The 23521-nt window shown below is 28.6% G+C and overlaps 1 protein-coding gene across 1 annotated transcript; it reads right to left on the reverse strand.

Moving 5' to 3' along the window:
* Positions 1–7456: 7456 nt before the first annotated feature.
* LOC111618011 (ceramide kinase-like) lies at positions 7457–22602 on the reverse strand. Its single transcript, XM_023359430.1, has 5 exons — positions 22587–22602; positions 17068–17166; positions 13371–13567; positions 12944–13125; positions 7457–8103 (listed from the first exon to the last, which is right to left on the reverse strand). Exons 1-5 carry the CDS (start codon positions 22600–22602, stop codon positions 7998–8000), a joined length of 600 nt encoding a protein of 199 aa, XP_023215198.1. The 3' UTR covers positions 7457–7997.
* Positions 22603–23521: the final 919 nt, after the last annotated feature.

Consider the following 23521-nt stretch of genomic DNA (forward strand, 5'->3'; position numbering starts at 1 on the left):
CAAAAATTTAATGATAATATTTTTTTAATATTCCTGTAATTAGTTAACAATAAAAGCATTTTGTAAGTCCAGCTTATATGTATTAATATACCTACAATGCTAACACTATAAGTTTCAAAAAATAAATTAGCAATCAGAGCTGTCATTATTACCAAATAACAATGTAAAATATTTTTGTATTTTTTAAATAATACAATTACAAACATAAATAAATATATGCAGGCTGTGCATACGATATTGTAACTTAAAAGATGCAATTTTAATTTTGCTAGTTGCTTATGTTATTGCCATTATGATTTATGAGTAACATTAATACATATAAAGAAACATTACTGAGGATTCTATGTGGTCTAGCATAAAAAGAGATTCATGGGATAACCAAGGATGGCCCGAGAAAAAGCAGGGCTTAGTGCAAAGTTGTTGTGCAGGCTTTTCTCCCCCCTTTTATTATTAAAACAGTTTTGAATAACAAAATAATATTTTAATGGTAAACATACCATCCATTAAATAGATTAGCAAAAATTAGTTAAATTGGCAAATAATCAAATGATCAATTTTTAATTAGCAAGAGTTGGGGCTTTGTGTGGTTGCACCGTTTGCACTGCCCTCCGGCCGGTCCTGGAGGTAACACTAAGTTACTGCACTGGATGACACATTCTAGTAATGCTGCTGATCAGATCTTAAAATAGACAGAAAGGAATATATAAAATTGTATGCAAAAATAACAAAATTTATTTTTAAAATATATGTATTTTGAATTGCAGCTAGTTTAGGTGATATAATTATATGTCTGTGTAGAAAAATTTTCAGTAAGAATTAATAAATAACTTTATGATTATGTGGATAAGGGATGCTGTAATTCTTTTTTTTTTCTCTGTAATCCTTACAAGTGAGTTTAAGAATTTCAATACAGTACTTCTTACATCCAAAGGTTTTCAATGACAATGACTTTATGTGCTTATTTAACATTTGATTTAAAATGCATTTACAATAATAAATTTAATTAAATAAATAAAGACATTGTCACTAAAAACTTTGATGTAAGAAGTGCTGTATTGAAATTCTTAAACTTATTTGTAAGGATTACAGAGAAAAGAAAGATTTATTATGATTACTTGTAATAGTGATTTTTGTCTCATTTTGTTTCATTCAATATTCTCATATTATGAACATTTTAACAATGAGGTTTGAGTGCATCATCCCATTTTTTAATTTCTATAGTGACGTTATATTAAATTTAAGATTCTACTGATAACTGGAAAATAAAATGAAAGAATGAACAAAATAATAAAGGAATGTGAAATTTAATATCAATAATCAAATTGGGAAAAAAACAACATTAATTAATTAATAAATATATTTATCTTTTAAATAATCACATGAAAAAAGTGTAAATATAAAAATTATATTTAAAATACATCATGGAATGTTTAAATAATTTATACTAGAAAATATATGCTTATCATAGCTAACTAAAGGCTTAATTCTAATCTATGTTCCATTTTGATATTTAATATAAACCCCCTAAATCAAAGTTCTTGAAAGATTATAGTAGTCAAACATGTATGAATAAAACAAAGACCTTTTGTTCCAGCTTAGATTGCCAAGGAGTTGAGATGAAAGGTTAAAAAAGTTCAATAATCTTTAAAAAGCATATAGATAGTTTTGAAATACATAGCATATAAAATATACTCAATATAATTTTAAATGTCAAAATTACTACATTATATACTGTATATATGTTTTAAAACAAAACAAGTATTTTTTACGTACTTTAGCTTATATCAGAATCATGATGAAATTTCTTGTTTCTTACAACAGTTAACACATTCAAGATGAAAAGATAAGTCAAGCACAAGAAAAAAGAGAATATAATTCTTACCATTCCAGGTACTTATTGGAAAGGAGATTGAATGCACCTAGAACTAGGTGACAATTGCCAAAAATTTTGGCACTGGGTGTAAACAAATGCCATCTGCATGAGTTCTTTTATGGTACAAATGTTTATTTTCTAGGTTTTCTAGGCATGATTTGCAAAAAGGATAATTATCATTTAAGAATGAATCGACAGTATTTTAATCTGTATGAAAATATGTTTGCTCTTGGGATTTTAACATTACATAAATATTAATTAATAATAAAAGTTAAAATGTTAAATTTATCAGTTAGTGAGCAACTAAAATGAGCAATTAAAGCTCATTTTATAAAGGGATTGAAAACTATTCAAAAGCAAAATGCATTCAAGAAAATTATTAAATTTAATGTAAAAGTTAAAAATAAGGAATCTAGAAATAATAGATATGAAGCATATCCAGAAAGTAAGTTTCCCTTATACCTGTGTAGAAGGGCAGGGAAACATAGTATATAAAGTTCTATCTTCTGGCATGTTTTTAACTAGTTTATGCTTACCATACAACTTCCAGCATATTGAGTATTCAATCACAAATGTTTTTGGCTTCATTCACAGGCACTCTTCAGGTATCTGAAGAGTGCCTCTGAATGAAGCATAGCATGTAACTAAAGTATAGCATATCCATTAACATGTGCCATGTGCAGAAAACTGTAACTAGTCATTAAATATGAGTTTTATTGTGTAAAATCTTTGTTGGTCTGATTCAACATTTCAAAATGACTACTAAAATAAAAAATCTAACCAAATGTATTTTAGGGCAGAAATGGCACACTCTTGGTGGAATTTTTGCCAAACAGTACTAATCAGAACTATTTGGCAAAAATTCCACCAAGAGTGTGCCATTTCTGGGAGTCCTGGAAACTCAACTCTCAATAATTCAACATTCCATAAAACTTGTCATGTCGTTCAAAAACAAAATACTTTTTTGTTTTTATATTGTCTACTTGGAGCTTGTTTATAATAGGAATTATTATACTGATGTAGTTTCTGATTAGTGAAGAGAAGTCTTAATCAAATAGTAAAATAAAATATCTTTATTTTTACCTGTACACACTTTTTGGGTGTTTCAGACCTGTAGGCCCCTCTTCAGCAGGTGAAAATAAAGATATTTTGTTTTACTATTTGACTAAGACTTCTCTTCACTAATCAGAAACTACATCAGTATAATAAGTCCTATTTATAAACAAGGTCCAAGTAGACAATTTTTAAACAAAAAAAGTAAAACATTAAGGACATAGAGGTAAAAAGAATACATGTAATCTAATTTTACATCTATAGCTTAACCCTGGAATGAAATAAATTATCACTATTCACCAGTGACACTTGATAATAGCATCAATTCCACATTTTAGCAAAGAATATAACCCTTTATCCAAGGGCCACTAAATAGCCAATATTTTTTAAAATTAAAATTTAGCTACAAATAGAAATAGACACTAATGGTATATGGTTAATATGTATAGTGAATTTGCACACACAATACATTTATGAAACTTTTGCTATTTAGACTAGAATCATAGATCCTTCATTTTACTGTTAACACAGGAGTCCATAAAACATGTCATTTTTGTTAACTCACCACCTTCTCAGTACACATTAAGTGAAGTTTGTGGGAAACTACTGTACTGAAAACTACAGTTACATTCTTCAAAAATTATGCTATCTTGTTTTAAAACAAGCAATAAGGTTTAATCATTAAAGGAGTTTGCTTTATTCATAACAAAGCTCGACTGCATATAAAGTTTGCATGTGTGCATTATTGGATAAGTTCAAATGAGACATTTTTGAATATCAACTAATAGCCCGAGTCTTGCTCCTTCAAATTTCTATTTCTTTCTTCAAATGAAAAGATTTTTGTCCAATCAGTAAATAAACAATAATAATAAAACAAAAGTTGTCCAGCTGTGGTTTGCACTTGCAGGAAGAATTCTACAACTGTAGCATATAAATGCTTGTTTCCAGATATCATAAATGGCAAATAGTAGAATGTCCTTGCATTATTAAGCATAATTATCATGTTTCCATTGTTGTTCAAGTGTTAAAGACCTGGAAAACTTACTTTCTGGATAATTTTCATATGTATATAGGATCTGGCAGAAAAACAGGCAATTATAAATGTCTAGTTATTATGCCAAACACTATATAATTTTATATAAATATTATAAGTGTATATCTCAATCACTTTTACGATTATAATTTCTAGTCTTGTGGTGAGGTGAGAACAGATATAACCTTCCATGGTGGTCCCCGAAAGGCTTTGATAATCTTCAACATTTAATTTTATATAAATATTATTTATTGGCGTTTTACATAAAATATTTATCTTTATGAGTAAGTATCGTGTCATTATACACCAAAGAATGCATCTGTAATTGAATATTTTATAATTAATTAATATTTTTCAACTATTAAAATATAAAATTTTTATAAGCTAACGTAAATATATTTCAATTATAGAATAAGTTCATATTTTCTGCTAGAACGTCACAATTATTCTCAACAATACACGCGTGNTATAATGAAATAAGAAAACTCCATTAAACATACTGTAAACACATTTATTATATATAGTTTTATGGCATGATATCATGACAAAATATTTCTGATGAGCATATCCTGCGATTTTTATTGAGCTATTTGGACTTCAGTAGCTAATATTGAAAGATTGATCGCGAGCCACATAAATTCATTAGACGGGCCAAATCTGGCCCACGGGCTGTATGTTGGCCATGCCTGGTTTAGTGTGACACGGGATAGCATAGATTATGTTTGTGTTTTTGGAGAATGTTAAGTTAAATTAAAATAAAAACAATGTCAACAAAAAGTTTAGCAGTGTAATATGGAAATATTTTGTGATAGTAAATGATTTTTGCATGATAAAATTTTTGCAATATGATAAAATTGATAATAATGATAAAATTTTTGCAATATGAATGTGCCAAATATGTGATTTTAAGAAATAAAAAGTGATTTGAATTGAAGTTATTAGCATTTTATTGCTACCTATCTTTAAAATTTCATATAAGTAATGAAATTTTCAAATCTTTATTTCCAAAAAAGATTAAAAATTTTAAAAATTCAAGATCATGACAAAGCCTTGCAGAAATAAAAAACTTTTAAATGGCTGTTCTGGAAGAACTATTTTTTTGAGTTGTGTCACTATTCTTGTGCACTAACATTTTCATTTATTTTGTTTTTGTACCATCTTGCACAAAAACAAAAAAAAAATGAACAAATTGAAATGGCTGTAATTATGCTTATATAATTCTTTCTAATTTCAGATGTTATGTAAATCAAACTAATAAAGTGAATTTTGAGATCTCAAATTATTTCTTATTTTCTAACTTTTATTTAAAAAACAAAAAAACACTAAGTCCAGTTTTAGTTACAGACAAATGATAAACCTGATTGGCTAAAATTATTACTTTTAAGCTATCTATAAAGATATTTATTAATAAATGGATATGATACTAGCAGAATGTAGCCATACATATTGATATAGACAGAATCATCATATCATCATTTTATTGATACATCTAGAAAATTGTCAAGTCAGAGCAGGAGCTGTCATATTAGCCCATTATTGCAGATATATTACCAATTACATTATCTGAACATTCTATATTTCAAACATGAAATTTAATTTATTTACACTCTACATTTCATCATTTCCACAACTGAAAACATGATATAGTAAGCTATCGTATAGGATTTCAATGAATATCTGAATGCAAATGAATGCATTTGAACTTTGTTTCTAGTTATCACACTGAAATAACCTGTGAGATTAATACAATATATTAACTTATAAATAATTTACAAGTCTAGATGATGGCTGAATTAGAAATGCTCAAAAAGTGAAATTGATAATTATTTACTATATGACAGCAGGGCCATTGAAAGGGGAGCTGGGGATTTTTCCCAAAGCTCAGAAAAAACTCAGACCTGTAGTAGTTCTTACCCCTATAAATTCATGTTAATCTTAAAGACTACTTATTGTTCGATTTTTTATTAATTTTTTACTTTCTACATATTTCATTTGTTCAAAAAGAAAAAGGGGGAAAAAGTGATAAAGGGCCCAATCTACTTCCAGGTCCCATACAAGCTCTCAATGGCCCTGTGTGGCAATTGCAAATTTGAGTCTTTAAAATTGTCATTACTTAGAAATTCTCAAGTTATTGAATTTTCTTTGAGTGAATGGTCTTCACACTGAGTTTTCCTACCTTAGTATAATTTTTTCTTAATTTCTATATAGTTTAAAAATAATAATTTAAACTATATGGAACAGTATAATTTAATGAAAAAAATAATAAGTTTTGATTTAGTTAAAACAGGCTTTTATATTTAGTTTAAAAGTATTTATAGTTTCAAAATGATAAATTTAATATTTTAACACCAAAAACAAGTTAACCCATTATTATATTTCTTTTATAATTATAATAAATAGTATATTAAAGCAATACGTTATCTTTATTATATTTTATATTGACAAAAACTTATTGGTGGCTATCAATGTAAATTTTTTGAAGATGAAAATCTGTTTTATCTAAGATTAACATTATAGTTAAATATTTTACAATTATAGATTTGGGTTTATTCCCTTAGTAGCAAATATTTTAGTTATTATTATAATATATATGAAAATTTTTGTATATTTTACATATATATAAGAACTATAAAATTACTGTTTTATGTAATAGAAACTATTTAGTGAAAACCATGAAATGATTGATATTGAAATAATTTTTATTATGACATTTAAAAATCATTATTTTTGCCATTTTCACAATTATAAAAGTAGAACTTTCACCATTATTTGAATATGTTCTATAAAAATCAACATATTTTTTTCCGGTATTTCAATTAAGATAACAAAAGGATAGAAAAGATTATATATAATCATTAATGAATATTATAGATATATTTGATATAATACAGAGGCAACAATTTATTTAAAAATATTTTATAGCCATATTTCTTATTATAGTGAAAAATTTATTTTGAGAAAACTTGTAAATTTTCCTCAATTTTTTTTAACCTATAATGCTCAAATGAGCTTAAGAGATATGTCAGCATATTCAAATAAATGTGCAACATATTTAGATTATTTGTTTGTTTTGGTATGCTATTTATAAATAAATGAAGCATACAAACTAACATTAAAATTATGATCAGAGAAATGAAAATGAAAAAATTTTTGTAGTGAAAGAATTTTTTGATGATCAAGTTAATGATACCAAACTTAAGAACTGCATGCACTCAATACAAGCTTATTATTCTAACAGTTACAGAACATTTTTGAATTTAATAAAGAAAAAAAATTGTAATGAATTAATTATTTTATAAAAAACTCAATTATAAAATAATTTATATACTAATTAATATATGTTTTATTTTTATAATTATTTTAAATAAAATTGTTTTAATAATACACTATTTTTTGTATCATATTTAGATATAAAAATAATGATTTATACAATAAAATGCATCATTGTTCTTATAAAAATCTTTTAACACAAAGCTGTCAAATAAATAAACAACTTTCTTCCATTATTTTGATATATAATAATAGTACATATACAAATATTTCATAAAAATTGAAATAAGTTTAAATATTTCATATATTAATTTTATGAATTTGAACATATTTGTCAAAGAAACTTTCAGATCTATCATACACAATTTCTAGAAAGAGTTTTGTTCACTTTATCTTGAAAAAATGCTTTCATTTCTTATTGAACCATAAATTAATACCATATATTATGTAATCAAAGTACATAATTCTTTTTATGAGATCCAGCTCATTTCCAATATTAACATTTTAAAATACAAATTCTCTATTCAAGAATTTCCATTCTCAGAATAGACATTTTACTAAAATGTTACATAATACTTAAATCTCTTTTATTTATATGATTATGATCATGCAAAGATTTTTGGAATGATTAAAAATAATGGAAGTAATAAAATGAAACAAAACTTAAACATCTCACTTTGTTTTTCTGATATAAAGGACTGTTGGTGCATAATGGTATGTGGCACTTTTTGGCCAATGAAGAAATGTGCTATTTCTAAGTTATTGAAATCAACCTTGTTTCTTCTTACAAAATCCTATACAATGTGTGCAAGAATTTTCAATTTCTCTGTCTTCAATTCCTCGAGAAAACAGACTGATTAATTGGCAATGAACCCTATAATATAATATAATACATCATTAATTTTATAAATTTAATAAAATTAAAATAAGTTCTACAAATATAAATTTATCATAATACATGTTATAAATATCATTCTTAATGATGCTTGCTTTTAATTTAGAATTGTTAGTGTGAATAATTTTTAAATTAAGCTTTTTAGCTTAATTTAAAAATTATTCACACTAACAATTCTTAGAAGTTGAAATTTTAAAATTTATTTGCATGAAAACTTAGGAGTATTCCATTTTCAAATGCATTTGAACTGAATTTTACATTAAATTATTTAACAACAATATTTGACTTTTATATCATGTAATTTTTAATCATGTAATGTAATATCAAACTTTTTCAAGAAGTACATAGAATTTTTAAATTTATTTACTTTTCTTTTATTTGATCTAAAATTACATAACTAATTAACAGGTTTATTAGTTTTGTCTACCTTCATAATCACAGATCTAAGGAATCCAAGATCGAAGTTCTTTTTTTTTAAGATCATTTATATATAAAACTTTTCCTTTAAAGAGAAACTTTATATATATAATCTAAAGAACTTGCCATAAAATAAAATAATCAGTAGTCTATTATTTTCCAGCTGAGAAACCCTTATTTATCTTCTGCAAGATCTGTAGACATTTTCCTTTTTTTTTTTTTATGTCTTCTTTTACATTCTTAATCTATTTTCCAAAGCTCAAATAGATACTACTTAAATAGTATGTTTAATCTTGTAGATGCTCGTTTTAATTTGGAAAAGAATTCTTACTTCTTTTAAATAATCTGTTTGGAGATAGTTACTACTTTAAGAAACCATCTTTTAGGTCATTGAAAAAATCAAACTTATTTGAATGTTTTGGTTACTTGTAAATATGTGGATCAGAAAAATAATTTTATATTAATTTTATTGTAAAAAACTTTGATTATGTTTTTCCTTTTTATCTCAAGTTTACATTGTGCTCAAATGAAATTCAAAATCACCAACTATATTTTTTGAATATGTTCTCTGAGTACAAATCAACTACTATTTTTTTTTATTAGTGTATGAGGAACCAGACCTAATGAATTTTGAGAGAAAATTTGTTTTTTGTCTTTTGAAAATTTTTCCCATTTTTATTACTGGAGAATGATCAAATCTCTCTCTGGAGTCATTTCCTTTCCCAGGGAACTCATCAGATGTGTCACTGGGAACTACTATCAAAAATTCTTGATTGGTAGGAAAAAATAACGTGATTTGGAGGTATAAAAAGGAGTGACTCAAGGACAAGGGGTCATCAAAAGTTCGCGAATGCATCAACGATGTGCCCTGAAAAAAAGAAAGAGGTGTATCGTCATCGTCCAGGCTACTTGGAATTTCCTATCCTGTGTTTCTTTAAGAACACCGTCGAACTGCCCGGATTAAATCCTCCAGTTCTCCATCGCTTCCTCGACCACCATCCAAGAAAAAGAAACCCTCAACCATTCTTGGATTCTGTCCTGACTAAACAAACAACCAAACTCAACGATCCGAAAATCCACAGAATTATCAGTGCATCACAGGTATCTATACCAACTCATGGTTTCCTGTAAACTCTCTCTCTCTCTCAACCGCTATTCGATAGCATAGAGCTATGTATTATTATTATTTTTTTTTTTGTTGAATTAAATCGGTTATTTTACTTGTTAATCTTGTATCTGAGTGAATCACTTCTGATCTGTCTCTCAACCCTCCTCCATCCCAAATCTGATTGTCCGTGCATGTGACTGCTCGCGCAAATTCTAAAGTTGAGGTTTCTGTGTTTATCCTACAGCCACAGTGGTGTCAGTCCTGACGAGGCACTATGGTCACAAGTGCTTGGAGTGCTGATATTCCAAGGATTCTTTTAGTATAAGTACAAAAAATATTGATGAAAACACAAATTTTCTGAAAACAATGAAATAGTAAAGTCTAAAAATATTTTTTTGAACATTTTAGTAACACAATGGTTAATTAATGTTAGACCTGCTTTTTGATGGCACTTCAAGTCATTGATAAAATGCTTGTAAATATCTTTCCTTTTTTATCAAAAGATTGCCAGAATATGTATCTTATATTTCTCTAAGATTACGGTTTTAATGAAATGTACTATTAATTCAAATTTTCTTGACGTTCAGTAACTGATTATATACAATTCTGGGATACTCAAATATTTCTCTTTGTAAAGCAAGGATTTTCAACCTATGGCCTGCAGGCCAAATACAACATCCTAGCCATATTTATCTGGCCCACATAGCTTGTTTTCACTAATATGAAACAATCTCTGTACACACCAGAATATAACTATATCTACTCTTCAAGTCTGTTAATCAGAGTGGTTCCTTTTCTATTCTGATTCAAAAATGTTTGAAACTATAGAAAAGGAACCACTCCGGTTAACAGGTTTGAAGAGTAAATATAATTCACTGATATGTTTTGTCATCAACATTTGAACTAATTCAAAGCAAATAAACTATTGTAAAAAGTCAACCAGAATTAATAACCTTACTGCAAATGATTTTTATGAAAACTTATTTAAGAGAATTTTAAGTCTTAAAAGCAACAATAGAAAATATTATGTGTGAAAACTTTTTAAGTACATTTTTGAACAAATTTCTTTCAAAAATTAAACACAGGGTGGTAACAAAACTCTCTCTCTGGCCAATTATTTCAAAAAGTAATAGTATACATCAGCAAGAGGTCTGGTGATTACCCTATGTACAGTACTTGCAAATAATCTGATTTAATAGAAAATATCAAACACTTAAATGAAAAAGTATTAACCTAATCACCATATTCCTGCTAATCTAAACCTAAACTTACTTGCACATTCAACCATGCCTACATTGCATTTGTGTAATGCATTGCTATTCCTAGCAGTAAACTATTTACCTGTCATGTTTGACAGCTTGTTCCAGGATCCTGCTTGATATTTTGGAATGCATTAAATGGTTATAGTAAATATTCTTTTGTGTGCTATAACTTTGTAATTGACAATATTGCTCTATTTTCATTAAGACTAAGATTACAACATTCATTCCAATAGAAGGGCTGGAGGGGATTGAAATTCATACTATCATTTAATGCATGCTTGACATAGTAGACATTGGTAGAAGGTTAACAGTGATATCGAGAGACCTCACTGTGTATAAAATCAAAATATTAAACATCACTGTACAACAAATATCTAAAAGAGATTTTTAATATTCGGAGCCACAGTGTTTATCCCCAATTCTGATTACATTTTTTCATAAAAGCAGTTGCAAATTTCACATTGATTTACATCCAATGTTATTCAGAAATAAAAAAAGAAAATGTATTCTTTGTGTTAGAATTCAGGAGTAAAGAACAATTTTATTTTAATCAATTAAAATATTATTCCATTCATCAACAAATTAAAGTAACATTTTGATGTCAAATATGACTCATTTTTGTTGCTTTTTGTGGGAAAGAGAAATAAAACTTCCTTTGGGAGAGATGTTATCTCACATCTCTGTCAAACATTTGTCCATTTGCATCAGAAATGTATCCCATCAAAGGTAAGAATAATACTAAAACCTGGTTGGAGAGGAATTTAGGATAAAAGGCAGAGAAATCGTATTCTTAGGGCAGTCACTGAGAATAAGAGTAGCAGCCAACGATAATCCAGGACTGCCATAGAGGGAGAGGAGACATAGAAGAGGACAGCCATAAGATTTAATTGCATAGAAGTGGTCAGGTATTGATATTCTGTCTCACTACTCTCCAGCCTTCCTCCGTCTCCACATCAGAAAGACATCTTCACATATCATTTGGATTACATCAACAGAAATGAATCACTAGTCTAGAGGTATTATAATTTGAACCTTTTGTAAACTCTCCATGTTTAGAGGTGTATGTAGTTAGGAATCGATATAATGGATAGGTTACTCTTTTATGTACTTCTTTATTTTATTCATTAAACTTTTGTTAGTTATTTGTTAACCTGTTTGGTCATTTGACTTATACGGACACACCTACGATCGGAACTTATCTGCGACTTCCCTCCCCACTTGCATTTAAGACCCTCCTATGTTTTAAAGCCATACAGTGACATCATGAGCGGGTCTCACAACCCAACAATTAGAAGGTTCTACCTTCACCCATATTCTCACATTTGACTACATCTTTCATACTTGGTTGGGGGCCAAGTATGGCCCCAACCTGTCTTTTACAGTTCATATGGGTTTTCTCAGAAACCCACCTATAATATAAAATTTAAACAAATTTTTATTTTACACCCTTGACTTCTAACAACTCATTGCCATTTTATTTTAATTCCTTTTAGGTAGTTATGTATTCTATAATAACATGTAATAACTTAGATTATTTTGAAATAATAGAATTTATGACCAATTATAAACTGATGAGAGATTATGTTACTTTGAAAAAACTAAAAATTTTTAAGTTATTTAATGAATATTCATACCAGTAATGAATAATACTTAATAAAATATTAAGTATTATTCATTACCGGTATGAATATTACCAGTTTATGCTCCTTCAAGAAATTGTCTCTCATCTAGATTTAAAGAATTTACAGTAGATAAAATCATATAATCACAAAATTATTTTTTTAAATATATTATTTTTCTGTTAATTTATAAAATTAAATTGTGAAACAACAACTCAAGAATCTATGTGACCTGTCAATGTTGTCTCTTATGGGTAGGTCAACTTGGGTAAGAAACAAGAAACAATGTTCCCAATCTGTGCTGACCATGAGGGGAATCACAAAAGATCACAAGATAAATCTAATATAATAATTTTTCAGAATAATTGATATTATGTTAATGGTAACTTTAACGTTTTAATTTTATAAATTACCTAACATGAATCATTGGCTCTGTTATAACTTCTCCATCACAGTTCCACATACTAGTTACCAGACGACGCTGACTGTCTTGTACTCCTGTACAAGTTGCAGCAGGTGTCCTATCACCTTCTGAGACATAAGGACTAAAACGAAATTCACGTACACGATAAAGTTGCACAAAATTGAGATCAAACTAAAAAAGAAAATTATTAATAAAAAATTTTAGAAGTAAATATAGATCAAATATTAAATAAGGAAGAAATACTACTAGAAGATTAAAACTTTATTTTATATATATAAAATAAAATTACAAAAAATATCAGTTCATCATGAAGTGATGCAATACACTATTCTTTACATCTTTAACATAAGGCTTCCAGCATCCCAAATATATTTATATTATATTAAAAAGTTCAAATATTAATGATAAATACTTACAGGGCTTTGATTGTGAAAGGAAGTGCGAAAAAGATAACGTATATAATTAAAACGTGAGCAACGTGATACAACAACAACATCTACACATCCATCTCCTCTGTGAGCACAAGGTGAGATTCCTTCTCTTGACATTCCACATTTACAAGACATAGTAGCAACATTTACACACATGAATTTCCCTTTGACTGTCAACCATCCTAAATAAAATTTAAAATTCATTTAACAAGAATATAATTAAATTTAACAACATGATTATTATTATATACTAAATTGTTAATTTAGAATGAGTTTGTTTTTAAAATGACAAAGATCTGTCTTTTGTTCATTTTTTTAAAAAATGCAAATAAAAAAAAATAAGGTTCTCTACTTTTAGCACAGTCCTTAAAAAAAAAATTAATAATATAATAATAATAATGAATGAATGCCTTCAGATTATTGAGAAATGCATGGTAATATATTAAATTACATTTTACAGTATATCTCCTACTTTCAACAAACTTTTGAATATAAACATCTGTAACCCTGATAGTTATATTAAAGCTTAAACAATTGCTTAAGTGTTATGACACTGAAGATGAAAAATTTACTTTCTGAGTATTGTGACAGAAGATGAGTCCTAGTTTAGCCATTATGATCCTGAAACCAGAAAACAAAACATAAAATGGCATAATCAGGTTTGCTAAGAAGACATTCCTAAAGACATAAGCTTCATTTTCAAGGAATGCCTAATGGCAAATTTCTAAATATATGAAGAAAAGATCAATGCTGATTGATACTAGAATAATCTGAAAAACTATTGAGCACTATGTGACAAAGAGACTAGATAGGAAAACCATTCTTCTGCATGATAGCATGCAGTCACACATTGCATGTTCCAGCAGCATCCAATGGATGAAGGACAAATGAATTTAAAATTCTTCCTCACTACCCTGATCCAACACTCCTGGACTAACACTTGTTTGGTTTGTCAAGAATTGCTTGAGTGAGCACTCCAGAAACTGTACACTGCTACTTACATGCCAGAACAGAGTAGCTATTCAGAGAGTATCTTTGAATTGTCAAAATAATGGAAAAGATATGTTGATGAAGATGGAAATTTCATTGAAAAATTATACAAAAAAGTTTTAAAAAAAGAAGCAGAAGTTAAATGTTTACTGTGCTGACCTAGACTTTCATGTAAAAAATTGGTATTAAAGCCAAATGGTTGCCAGATTAATTTAATAATCATTACTTGTGGTACTAGCCTAGTATTTTAAATTAATGTTTACATTGTAATAATGTAAACAAGAAACAGATTATGTTTCAAAAGTGTGCCTTGTTTGATTTGAGTCACTTCTTGAAGTAGTAGATTGAAAATCAAGCCTTGCTAATAGAAAAATGAATGCTGCAAATGTAACCAAATCTTTGATTCTTGCACATTTTCATTAGACCAAAGTTGAAGTCTTTTAAGGTGTTCTTCAAGTTGGGGAATGAACAGAAATCTGACGGTGTAAACCAGTAGTTCCCAAAGTGGTTCCTATGGACCACTAGGGGTCCTTGGTACCACTTTGGGGTCTGTGGCAAATTAAACTTAATTTGGGGATGCGTGGACAATGTCAGGGGGTCTGTGAAAAGTTTAATATAAAGTAAAATTATTGTGACCAATTTTCATTATTAAGATAGTTAAAAATAAATAGCAATAAATAAATTGGTAGCCATTTTTACATTCTGAGTAAAATATAAGTATATAGGTACATAAAATACAAAATACAAGTAATAACAAGCATTGCAAAGTGAGATTTGTAAAAGATGAGAATATTTCCCAAGAATTGTTATTTGCCAAATGTTTGGAAACTGATACAAAAGGTGAAACAATATTTAATGAATTAAAAAACATTTTTCAATACAAAAGATATACCCTTGAGTAATATCCTCTCCATTACTGCTAATGGTGCTCCGGTAATGGTAGGATGACACTGAGGCTTTCTGGCATACTTGAAACAAGCTAAACTGAATATATTATCTGTACATTGTGTCATCCACAGACACCATTTAGCCCCAAAAACCTTAGCGAATGCTTGCATGGCTCACTAGATTAGGTCATTCAGGCAGTTAATAAAATCAAAAAGAATGCCTTAAATGCCTCAAATAATCTCTCATTTAAGAGATTATTTGCTCAACTTTGCTTAGAAAATGATGAAGATTATAATCGTTTACTACTTAACACTGAAGTTCGTTGGTTATCTAAAAGTGCATGTTTGGATCGATTTAATGCACTCTTTGATTCAGTGTTGGAATTCCTGGACAACAAAGACAACGATTTGCAGCTCAATTTAATTAATTCAAAAAAATGACATAGCATATATGACTGACTTATTTGCCAAATTTAACAAAAGTAATTTGAAGTTACAAGGTGATCAATTAAATTTACTCAAAACTAAAAGTATAATATCTGCATTTATCAAATCATAATATCTGCATTTGTTGCAAAACTTTTTTTATACAAACAAAACTTGGGGGGAGGAAAATGCTCTGTTTCCAAATTTTTCAAAATTGCAAAAACGAGATGATGATTTGCTTGTTTATTGTCAATACTTAACGGCTCTTCATTCTGACCCCAGCGAAAGATTTGAAAATATTCTTCACTTGGGCATTCCCAATTGGGTGTTGGACCCTTTTGCAAGTAGACCCACAAACTCAGATGAAGCCATACTAATACAGAAGGAACTTATTGAATTATCCACAAATGAGGAGCTGAAACCAATGTTTGAACAAGGATACCATAAATTCTGGTTACAAAAACAGATACTAATTTTATATCCTGCATTATGGACCACTGTACACAAGCTGTTGATTGCTTTCCCATCTTCCTATTTAGTAGAACATGGATTTAGTGCAGTTATGAATCTCATCATGAAAAAAGAAATCGACTGCAAATTAATACTTGTGGAGACTTACGAGTGTTACTCACAAACATCGAGCCGACCATAAATACAGTAATCTCATATCATCCCATCAGATTCACTCATTTCATTAAAAAATAATGTGCTTTAGTATTTTAAAAATCAAAATTTATAATTTGAATAAATACTACTTTAAATATAAAAATGTTTTATTTATATTTTATTTCTGTGATCAATATGATGATTTTCACACCAAATATTGTATACTAAATGGAAAAGACATTGAGGTCGGCATTACATGTAACGCCTACCTCAATGTCTTCTCCATTTAGTATATTTTTTTTTTATGTCACCGTTCACCATCCAAGACATCAAAGTTAAATTTGAAATTTTGCTATAATGCAGTTGTTATTTCACTTGGGGTTCATGGTCAGGTTTTTGCTATGAGAACGTGTCCGTGAGAATAATAAGTTTGGGAACCACTGGTGTAAACAAAATTCTATGATGAGTGTAGACAAAAAATAAAATATTTTATTATTGAAAGGAATAAGAATGCTTTGGACCAATGTGAAATGCATAAACATCATTATATTCTTTATTACAGAAAGTCCATATCAATTCCCAGTTAAAACAACAAAGCAATTAAATTCCAATGATTAAACAAAAAAATAAGAGTAAAGGAAGTAAATCATTAGTTCTTAAATTATTAAATTTTTCAAAAGTATTTTATTATGTAAATTGCAAACAAAATTAATATTAAAGTTTTCTTAATTATTTATTTTAAAAATAATTAATGTTATAAATAATTCACTTACGAAGTTTCTCTTCATCAAAAAATTGTGATTTGGAATTTTTTAATTTTTCTTTAACTTTAACACAAACAGAACAACTAAACAGAAAAACAACAAAATTAACTGATATATATTAATAATTGTTAACAATACTGTATATAAAATGTAATTTATTTATTACTTTAATTTAAATAAATCTATAAAATAATAAAACCATCTTTATATACTGCATATATCACAAGATACCAAAAATTTTAAATATCTGGATACAGAATATTAAATTTTATTTATGAAAATATTTTATAATAAAATTACAACTTTATTTAATAATAAAAAAAGATTTAAAAATTTAGTTTTATTTTAATCAAATAATAAAAACTAAATTATGAGAGTTAAAATACAGTGGTACTTCAAAATATTTGAACTTAATTTGTTCTAGAAGTCTGAGTATTGAACAAATCTTTCCCTAAGAAATAATGTAAATTAGATTAATCCATTCCAGACTCCCAAGAATATATTGATACTTATAAAAGCATTTTAACTACCGTGTTTCCCCAAAAATAAGACAGTGTCTTATATTAATTTTTGCTCTGAAAAATGCACTAGGTCTTATTTTCAGGGAATGTCTTATTTTTTCCAGGAAGAATTCACATTTATTATTGAACAAAAAATTTCCCAAGTCAAACTTAGACGAGAGTGACGTAAATCCAGTGTGTCGAACTGTCGCCTTTTTATAGCGTCAACATCGGACTCGATGACCAATTAGTGCTTACTGAACCGTAGCACTATGCAAATGTCATGTGGCGTGATTCCCGGCCGACCAATTAGCCATCACCAGCCGTAACGTTATGCAAATCTGTGATTCCCAAGCCATAGTCTTATGCAAATCATGCCGTGTGGCGTAATTGTCTGCTGACCAATCAGTGGCTGTACTTTCAAAAAGCCAACGGCCACTTTCAACCATCTGTCGATGACCGTTAGGACTAAAAAAAACTTCGCTAGGTCTTACTTTCAGGTGGAGGTCTTATATTTCGCAATTCAGCAAAATTTGTGCTAGGTCTTATTTTCTGCGGATGTCTTATTTTCGGGGAAACACGGTAGAATTTAACAAGTTTACAAGTCTAGCATGCATACATCATAGAAAAAGTAAAAAATACCCATATGCAATACAGAGTAGCAGAATTTGCCTATTAATTTTATTGGATTAAACAAAAAGTTTTTTGGGTATTTTTAACAGCTGTCATTACACAATATAAATTTATTTAAACTAATTTAATTAAAACAGTTGTGAAGTTTAACACATTATTGCTAATGTGAGATTGTATTCTTTATTTAGAAGCTTATTTTAAAACTTTTTATTTCACATTTTGTTTCAGTACAGTCAAAATATCTGCAGATAAAATGTATATCTAAGCATCTAATGCTATACAAACAGTAAAAAATCTTCATAATGTGTATGGGGAAGATGTTCCTAAATTTAGAATATGTCAAATGTGGTTTTAAAAGTTCTGTTTGGGAAATTTTGAACTAAAAGATATATAATGGAAAGGTGCCCAAAAGCTGTCAATAAAGAAATATTGCAGGAAAAAATTGTTTAAAAATCAACAAATAACACATGAACTTGCAACAACTCTTAATGTGTCACTGACATGTATTTTTGAAACACTTCATCAATTTGGAATGGTTGCAAAACATTATGATTGTGAACATTATGATTTCACACATTAAGTGATAAAAACAAATTGAATTGAGTATATTTTTGTCTGACAATGATAGGCAGCTATAAGGTTTTATTTTATTTTTATTTACTCATTTTTATCAATGACAAAATTAAAGTAAAAATATTTGTTATTAACCAAAACTTTGTTCTAGTGGGTCATGATTGTTCAAGTCAAGTACTGAGCTAGTTTTTCCCTCAAAATTGTGTTCAGATACCGAATTGTTTGAGTTTAGAATGGTTCAAGTACTGAGGTACCACTGCACATAAAAACTGATTAGTTTTTAAGTTGGTTAAACTCCTTTATCAGTAAACTAGGGCATCATACTCTCATGGAAAAAGTCCCAAATGTTGTATAAACTTTCTTTATACATTGCTAAATGATTAGTCAAAACAAAGCAATATCTTTTGTTTTGAAATATCTAATTATTGCAATAATATGAATCACAGTTGCATAATTTTTTTTTTGCATAAGTGGTGTATGTCAAGAACTCTGAGGCCATGCAAATGAATAAGAAATTTTTTATCTGATTTTTTTTTATTCCAATTTTAAGCATATCAAACCTAATTACAGTATAACACAGTAGATATGTTCCAAACAAGCATTATTTATTGTGACATCATCACAATGCTGGTCGCAATTTTTAATCATATTTTTAGTTATTTAATTTAAATATATACTCTCCACCTCAAAATAGTAGTGGCTTGCCCACATACATCATATTTTAAATAGAGCTGTAAATATAGAAGTTGTACTGGTCATCTACATGTTTCAGAGGAAAATTTTTGAACTGACATAATATGACTTCCGGTTTGTATCAGAAGTTCATATGTAGTTAATTAGGGCTTTGTGCTGCTAAGGTTTCCATATCTGGTTTCATCTTTCATCTATCTAACTCCATTCTTGAGATTAAGGAATGACGAACAGATGAATGACAGTGGGAATTTATAGTCTACAATTTTTTCAAATTGCAGCCCAAAAAGTGTCATATTATGTGAATCCGTGCTATACGAAACAAACGACTAATGAAAAATATAGGGTTATTTTCCAGAAGTTAACAAAAGTATACTATTATTTTTCATTACTACAAGAAATATGTTTATTAAAACAATCAATAATTAACTAACAATCACAATTAAAAGTACTGATGCATTAATATTAATTTTAGTTAAACAAGGACTTTTCTTTTTCAAAATATCTTCTGAGCAACATCTTCAGATTTTATTTTTATTATAATTTTTTAAGGATTTCCATCCATAAATGTCAAATTGTTTGAGTTGGAAACTGTTCAAATACCANACAACAATATTTGACTTTTATATCATGTAATTTTTAATCATGTAATGTAATATCAAACTTTTTCAAGAAGTACATAGAATTTTTAAATTTATTTACTTTTCTTTTATTTGATCTAAAATTACATAACTAATTAACAGGTTTATTAGTTTTGTCTACCTTCATAATCACAGATCTAAGGAATCCAAGATCGAAGTTCTTTTTTTTTAAGATCATTTATATATAAAACTTTTCCTTTAAAGAGAAACTTTATATATATAATCTAAAGAACTTGCCATAAAATAAAATAATCAGTAGTCTATTATTTTCCAGCTGAGAAACCCTTATTTATCTTCTGCAAGATCTGTAGACATTTTCCTTTTTTTTTTTTTATGTCTTCTTTTACATTCTTAATCTATTTTCCAAAGCTCAAATAGATACTACTTAAATAGTATGTTTAATCTTGTAGATGCTCGTTTTAATTTGGAAAAGAATTCTTACTTCTTTTAAATAATCTGTTTGGAGATAGTTACTACTTTAAGAAACCATCTTTTAGGTCATTGAAAAAATCAAACTTATTTGAATGTTTTGGTTACTTGTAAATATGTGGATCAGAAAAATAATTTTATATTAATTTTATTGTAAAAAACTTTGATTATGTTTTTCCTTTTTATCTCAAGTTTACATTGTGCTCAAATGAAATTCAAAATCACCAACTATATTTTTTGAATATGTTCTCTGAGTACAAATCAACTACTATTTTTTTTTATTAGTGTATGAGGAACCAGACCTAATGAATTTTGAGAGAAAATTTGTTTTTTGTCTTTTGAAAATTTTTCCCATTTTTATTACTGGAGAATGATCAAATCTCTCTCTGGAGTCATTTCCTTTCCCAGGGAACTCATCAGATGTGTCACTGGGAACTACTATCAAAAATTCTTGATTGGTAGGAAAAAATAACGTGATTTGGAGGTATAAAAAGGAGTGACTCAAGGACAAGGGGTCATCAAAAGTTCGCGAATGCATCAACGATGTGCCCTGAAAAAAAGAAAGAGGTGTATCGTCATCGTCCAGGCTACTTGGAATTTCCTATCCTGTGTTTCTTTAAGAACACCGTCGAACTGCCCGGATTAAATCCTCCAGTTCTCCATCGCTTCCTCGACCACCATCCAAGAAAAAGAAACCCTCAACCATTCTTGGATTCTGTCCTGACTAAACAAACAACCAAACTCAACGATCCGAAAATCCACAGAATTATCAGTGCATCACAGGTATCTATACCAACTCATGGTTTCCTGTAAACTCTCTCTCTCTCTCAACCGCTATTCGATAGCATAGAGCTATGTATTATTATTATTTTTTTTTTTGTTGAATTAAATCGGTTATTTTACTTGTTAATCTTGTATCTGAGTGAATCACTTCTGATCTGTCTCTCAACCCTCCTCCATCCCAAATCTGATTGTCCGTGCATGTGACTGCTCGCGCAAATTCTAAAGTTGAGGTTTCTGTGTTTATCCTACAGCCACAGTGGTGTCAGTCCTGACGAGGCACTATGGTCACAAGTGCTTGGAGTGCTGATATTCCAAGGATTCTTTTAGTATAAGTACAAAAAATATTGATGAAAACACAAATTTTCTGAAAACAATGAAATAGTAAAGTCTAAAAATATTTTTTTGAACATTTTAGTAACACAATGGTTAATTAATGTTAGACCTGCTTTTTGATGGCACTTCAAGTCATTGATAAAATGCTTGTAAATATCTTTCCTTTTTTATCAAAAGATTGCCAGAATATGTATCTTATATTTCTCTAAGATTACGGTTTTAATGAAATGTACTATTAATTCAAATTTTCTTGACGTTCAGTAACTGATTATATACAATTCTGGGATACTCAAATATTTCTCTTTGTAAAGCAAGGATTTTCAACCTATGGCCTGCAGGCCAAATACAACATCCTAGCCATATTTATCTGGCCCACATAGCTTGTTTTCACTAATATGAAACAATCTCTGTACACACCAGAATATAACTATATCTACTCTTCAAGTCTGTTAATCAGAGTGGTTCCTTTTCTATTCTGATTCAAAAATGTTTGAGACTATAGAAAAGGAACCACTCCGGTTAACAGGTTTGAAGAGTAAATATAATTCACTGATATGTTTTGTCATCAACATTTGAACTAATTCAAAGCAAATAAACTATTGTAAAAAGTCAACCAGAATTAATAACCTTACTGCAAATGATTTTTATGAAAACTTATTTAAGAGAATTTTAAGTCTTAAAAGCAACAATAGAAAATATTATGTGTGAAAACTTTTTAAGTACATTTTTGAACAAATTTCTTTCAAAAATTAAACACAGGGTGGTAACAAAACTCTCTCTCTGGCCAATTATTTCAAAAAGTAATAGTATACATCAGCAAGAGGTCTGGTGATTACCCTATGTACAGTACTTGCAAATAATCTGATTTAATAGAAAATATCAAACACTTAAATGAAAAAGTATTAACCTAATCACCATATTCCTGCTAATCTAAACCTAAACTTACTTGCACATTCAACCATGCCTACATTGCATTTGTGTAATGCATTGCTATTCCTAGCAGTAAACTATTTACCTGTCATGTTTGACAGCTTGTTCCAGGATCCTGCTTGATATTTTGGAATGCATTAAATGGTTATAGTAAATATTCTTTTGTGTGCTATAACTTTGTAATTGACAATATTGCTCTATTTTCATTAAGACTAAGATTACAACATTCATTCCAATAGAAGGGCTGGAGGGGATTGAAATTCATACTATCATTTAATGCATGCTTGACATAGTAGACATTGGTAGAAGGTTAACAGTGATATCGAGAGACCTCACTGTGTATAAAATCAAAATATTAAACATCACTGTACAACAAATATCTAAAAGAGATTTTTAATATTCGGAGCCACAGTGTTTATCCCCAATTCTGATTACATTTTTTCATAAAAGCAGTTGCAAATTTCACATTGATTTACATCCAATGTTATTCAGAAATAAAAAAAGAAAATGTATTCTTTGTGTTAGAATTCAGGAGTAAAGAACAATTTTATTTTAATCAATTAAAATATTATTCCATTCATCAACAAATTAAAGTAACATTTTGATGTCAAATATGACTCATTTTTGTTGCTTTTTGTGGGAAAGAGAAATAAAACTTCCTTTGGGAGAGATGTTATCTCACATCTCTGTCAAACATTTGTCCATTTGCATCAGAAATGTATCCCATCAAAGGTAAGAATAATACTAAAACCTGGTTGGAGAGGAATTTAGGATAAAAGGCAGAGAAATCGTATTCTTAGGGCAGTCACTGAGAATAAGAGTAGCAGCCAACGATAATCCAGGACTGCCATAGAGGGAGAGGAGACATAGAAGAGGACAGCCATAAGATTTAATTGCATAGAAGTGGTCAGGTATTGATATTCTGTCTCACTACTCTCCAGCCTTCCTCCG

This window comes from Centruroides sculpturatus, unplaced genomic scaffold (assembly GCF_000671375.1).
Source record: "Centruroides sculpturatus isolate CEXI.00-Female unplaced genomic scaffold, Cexi_2.0 scaffold36, whole genome shotgun sequence".
Classification (NCBI taxonomy): Eukaryota; Metazoa; Arthropoda; class Arachnida; order Scorpiones; family Buthidae; genus Centruroides; species Centruroides sculpturatus.

Coding starts and splice junctions, on each gene's coding strand:
- LOC111618011 (XM_023359430.1), bottom strand. Junction 13,126..13,370: donor CCTTTCACAATCAAAGCCCT/GTAAGTATTTAT, acceptor TTTCTTTTTTAG/TTTGATCTCAATTTTGTGCA. Junction 8,104..12,943: donor GAGCCAATGATTCATGTTAG/GTAATTTATAAA, acceptor ATTATATTATAG/GGTTCATTGCCAATTAATCA.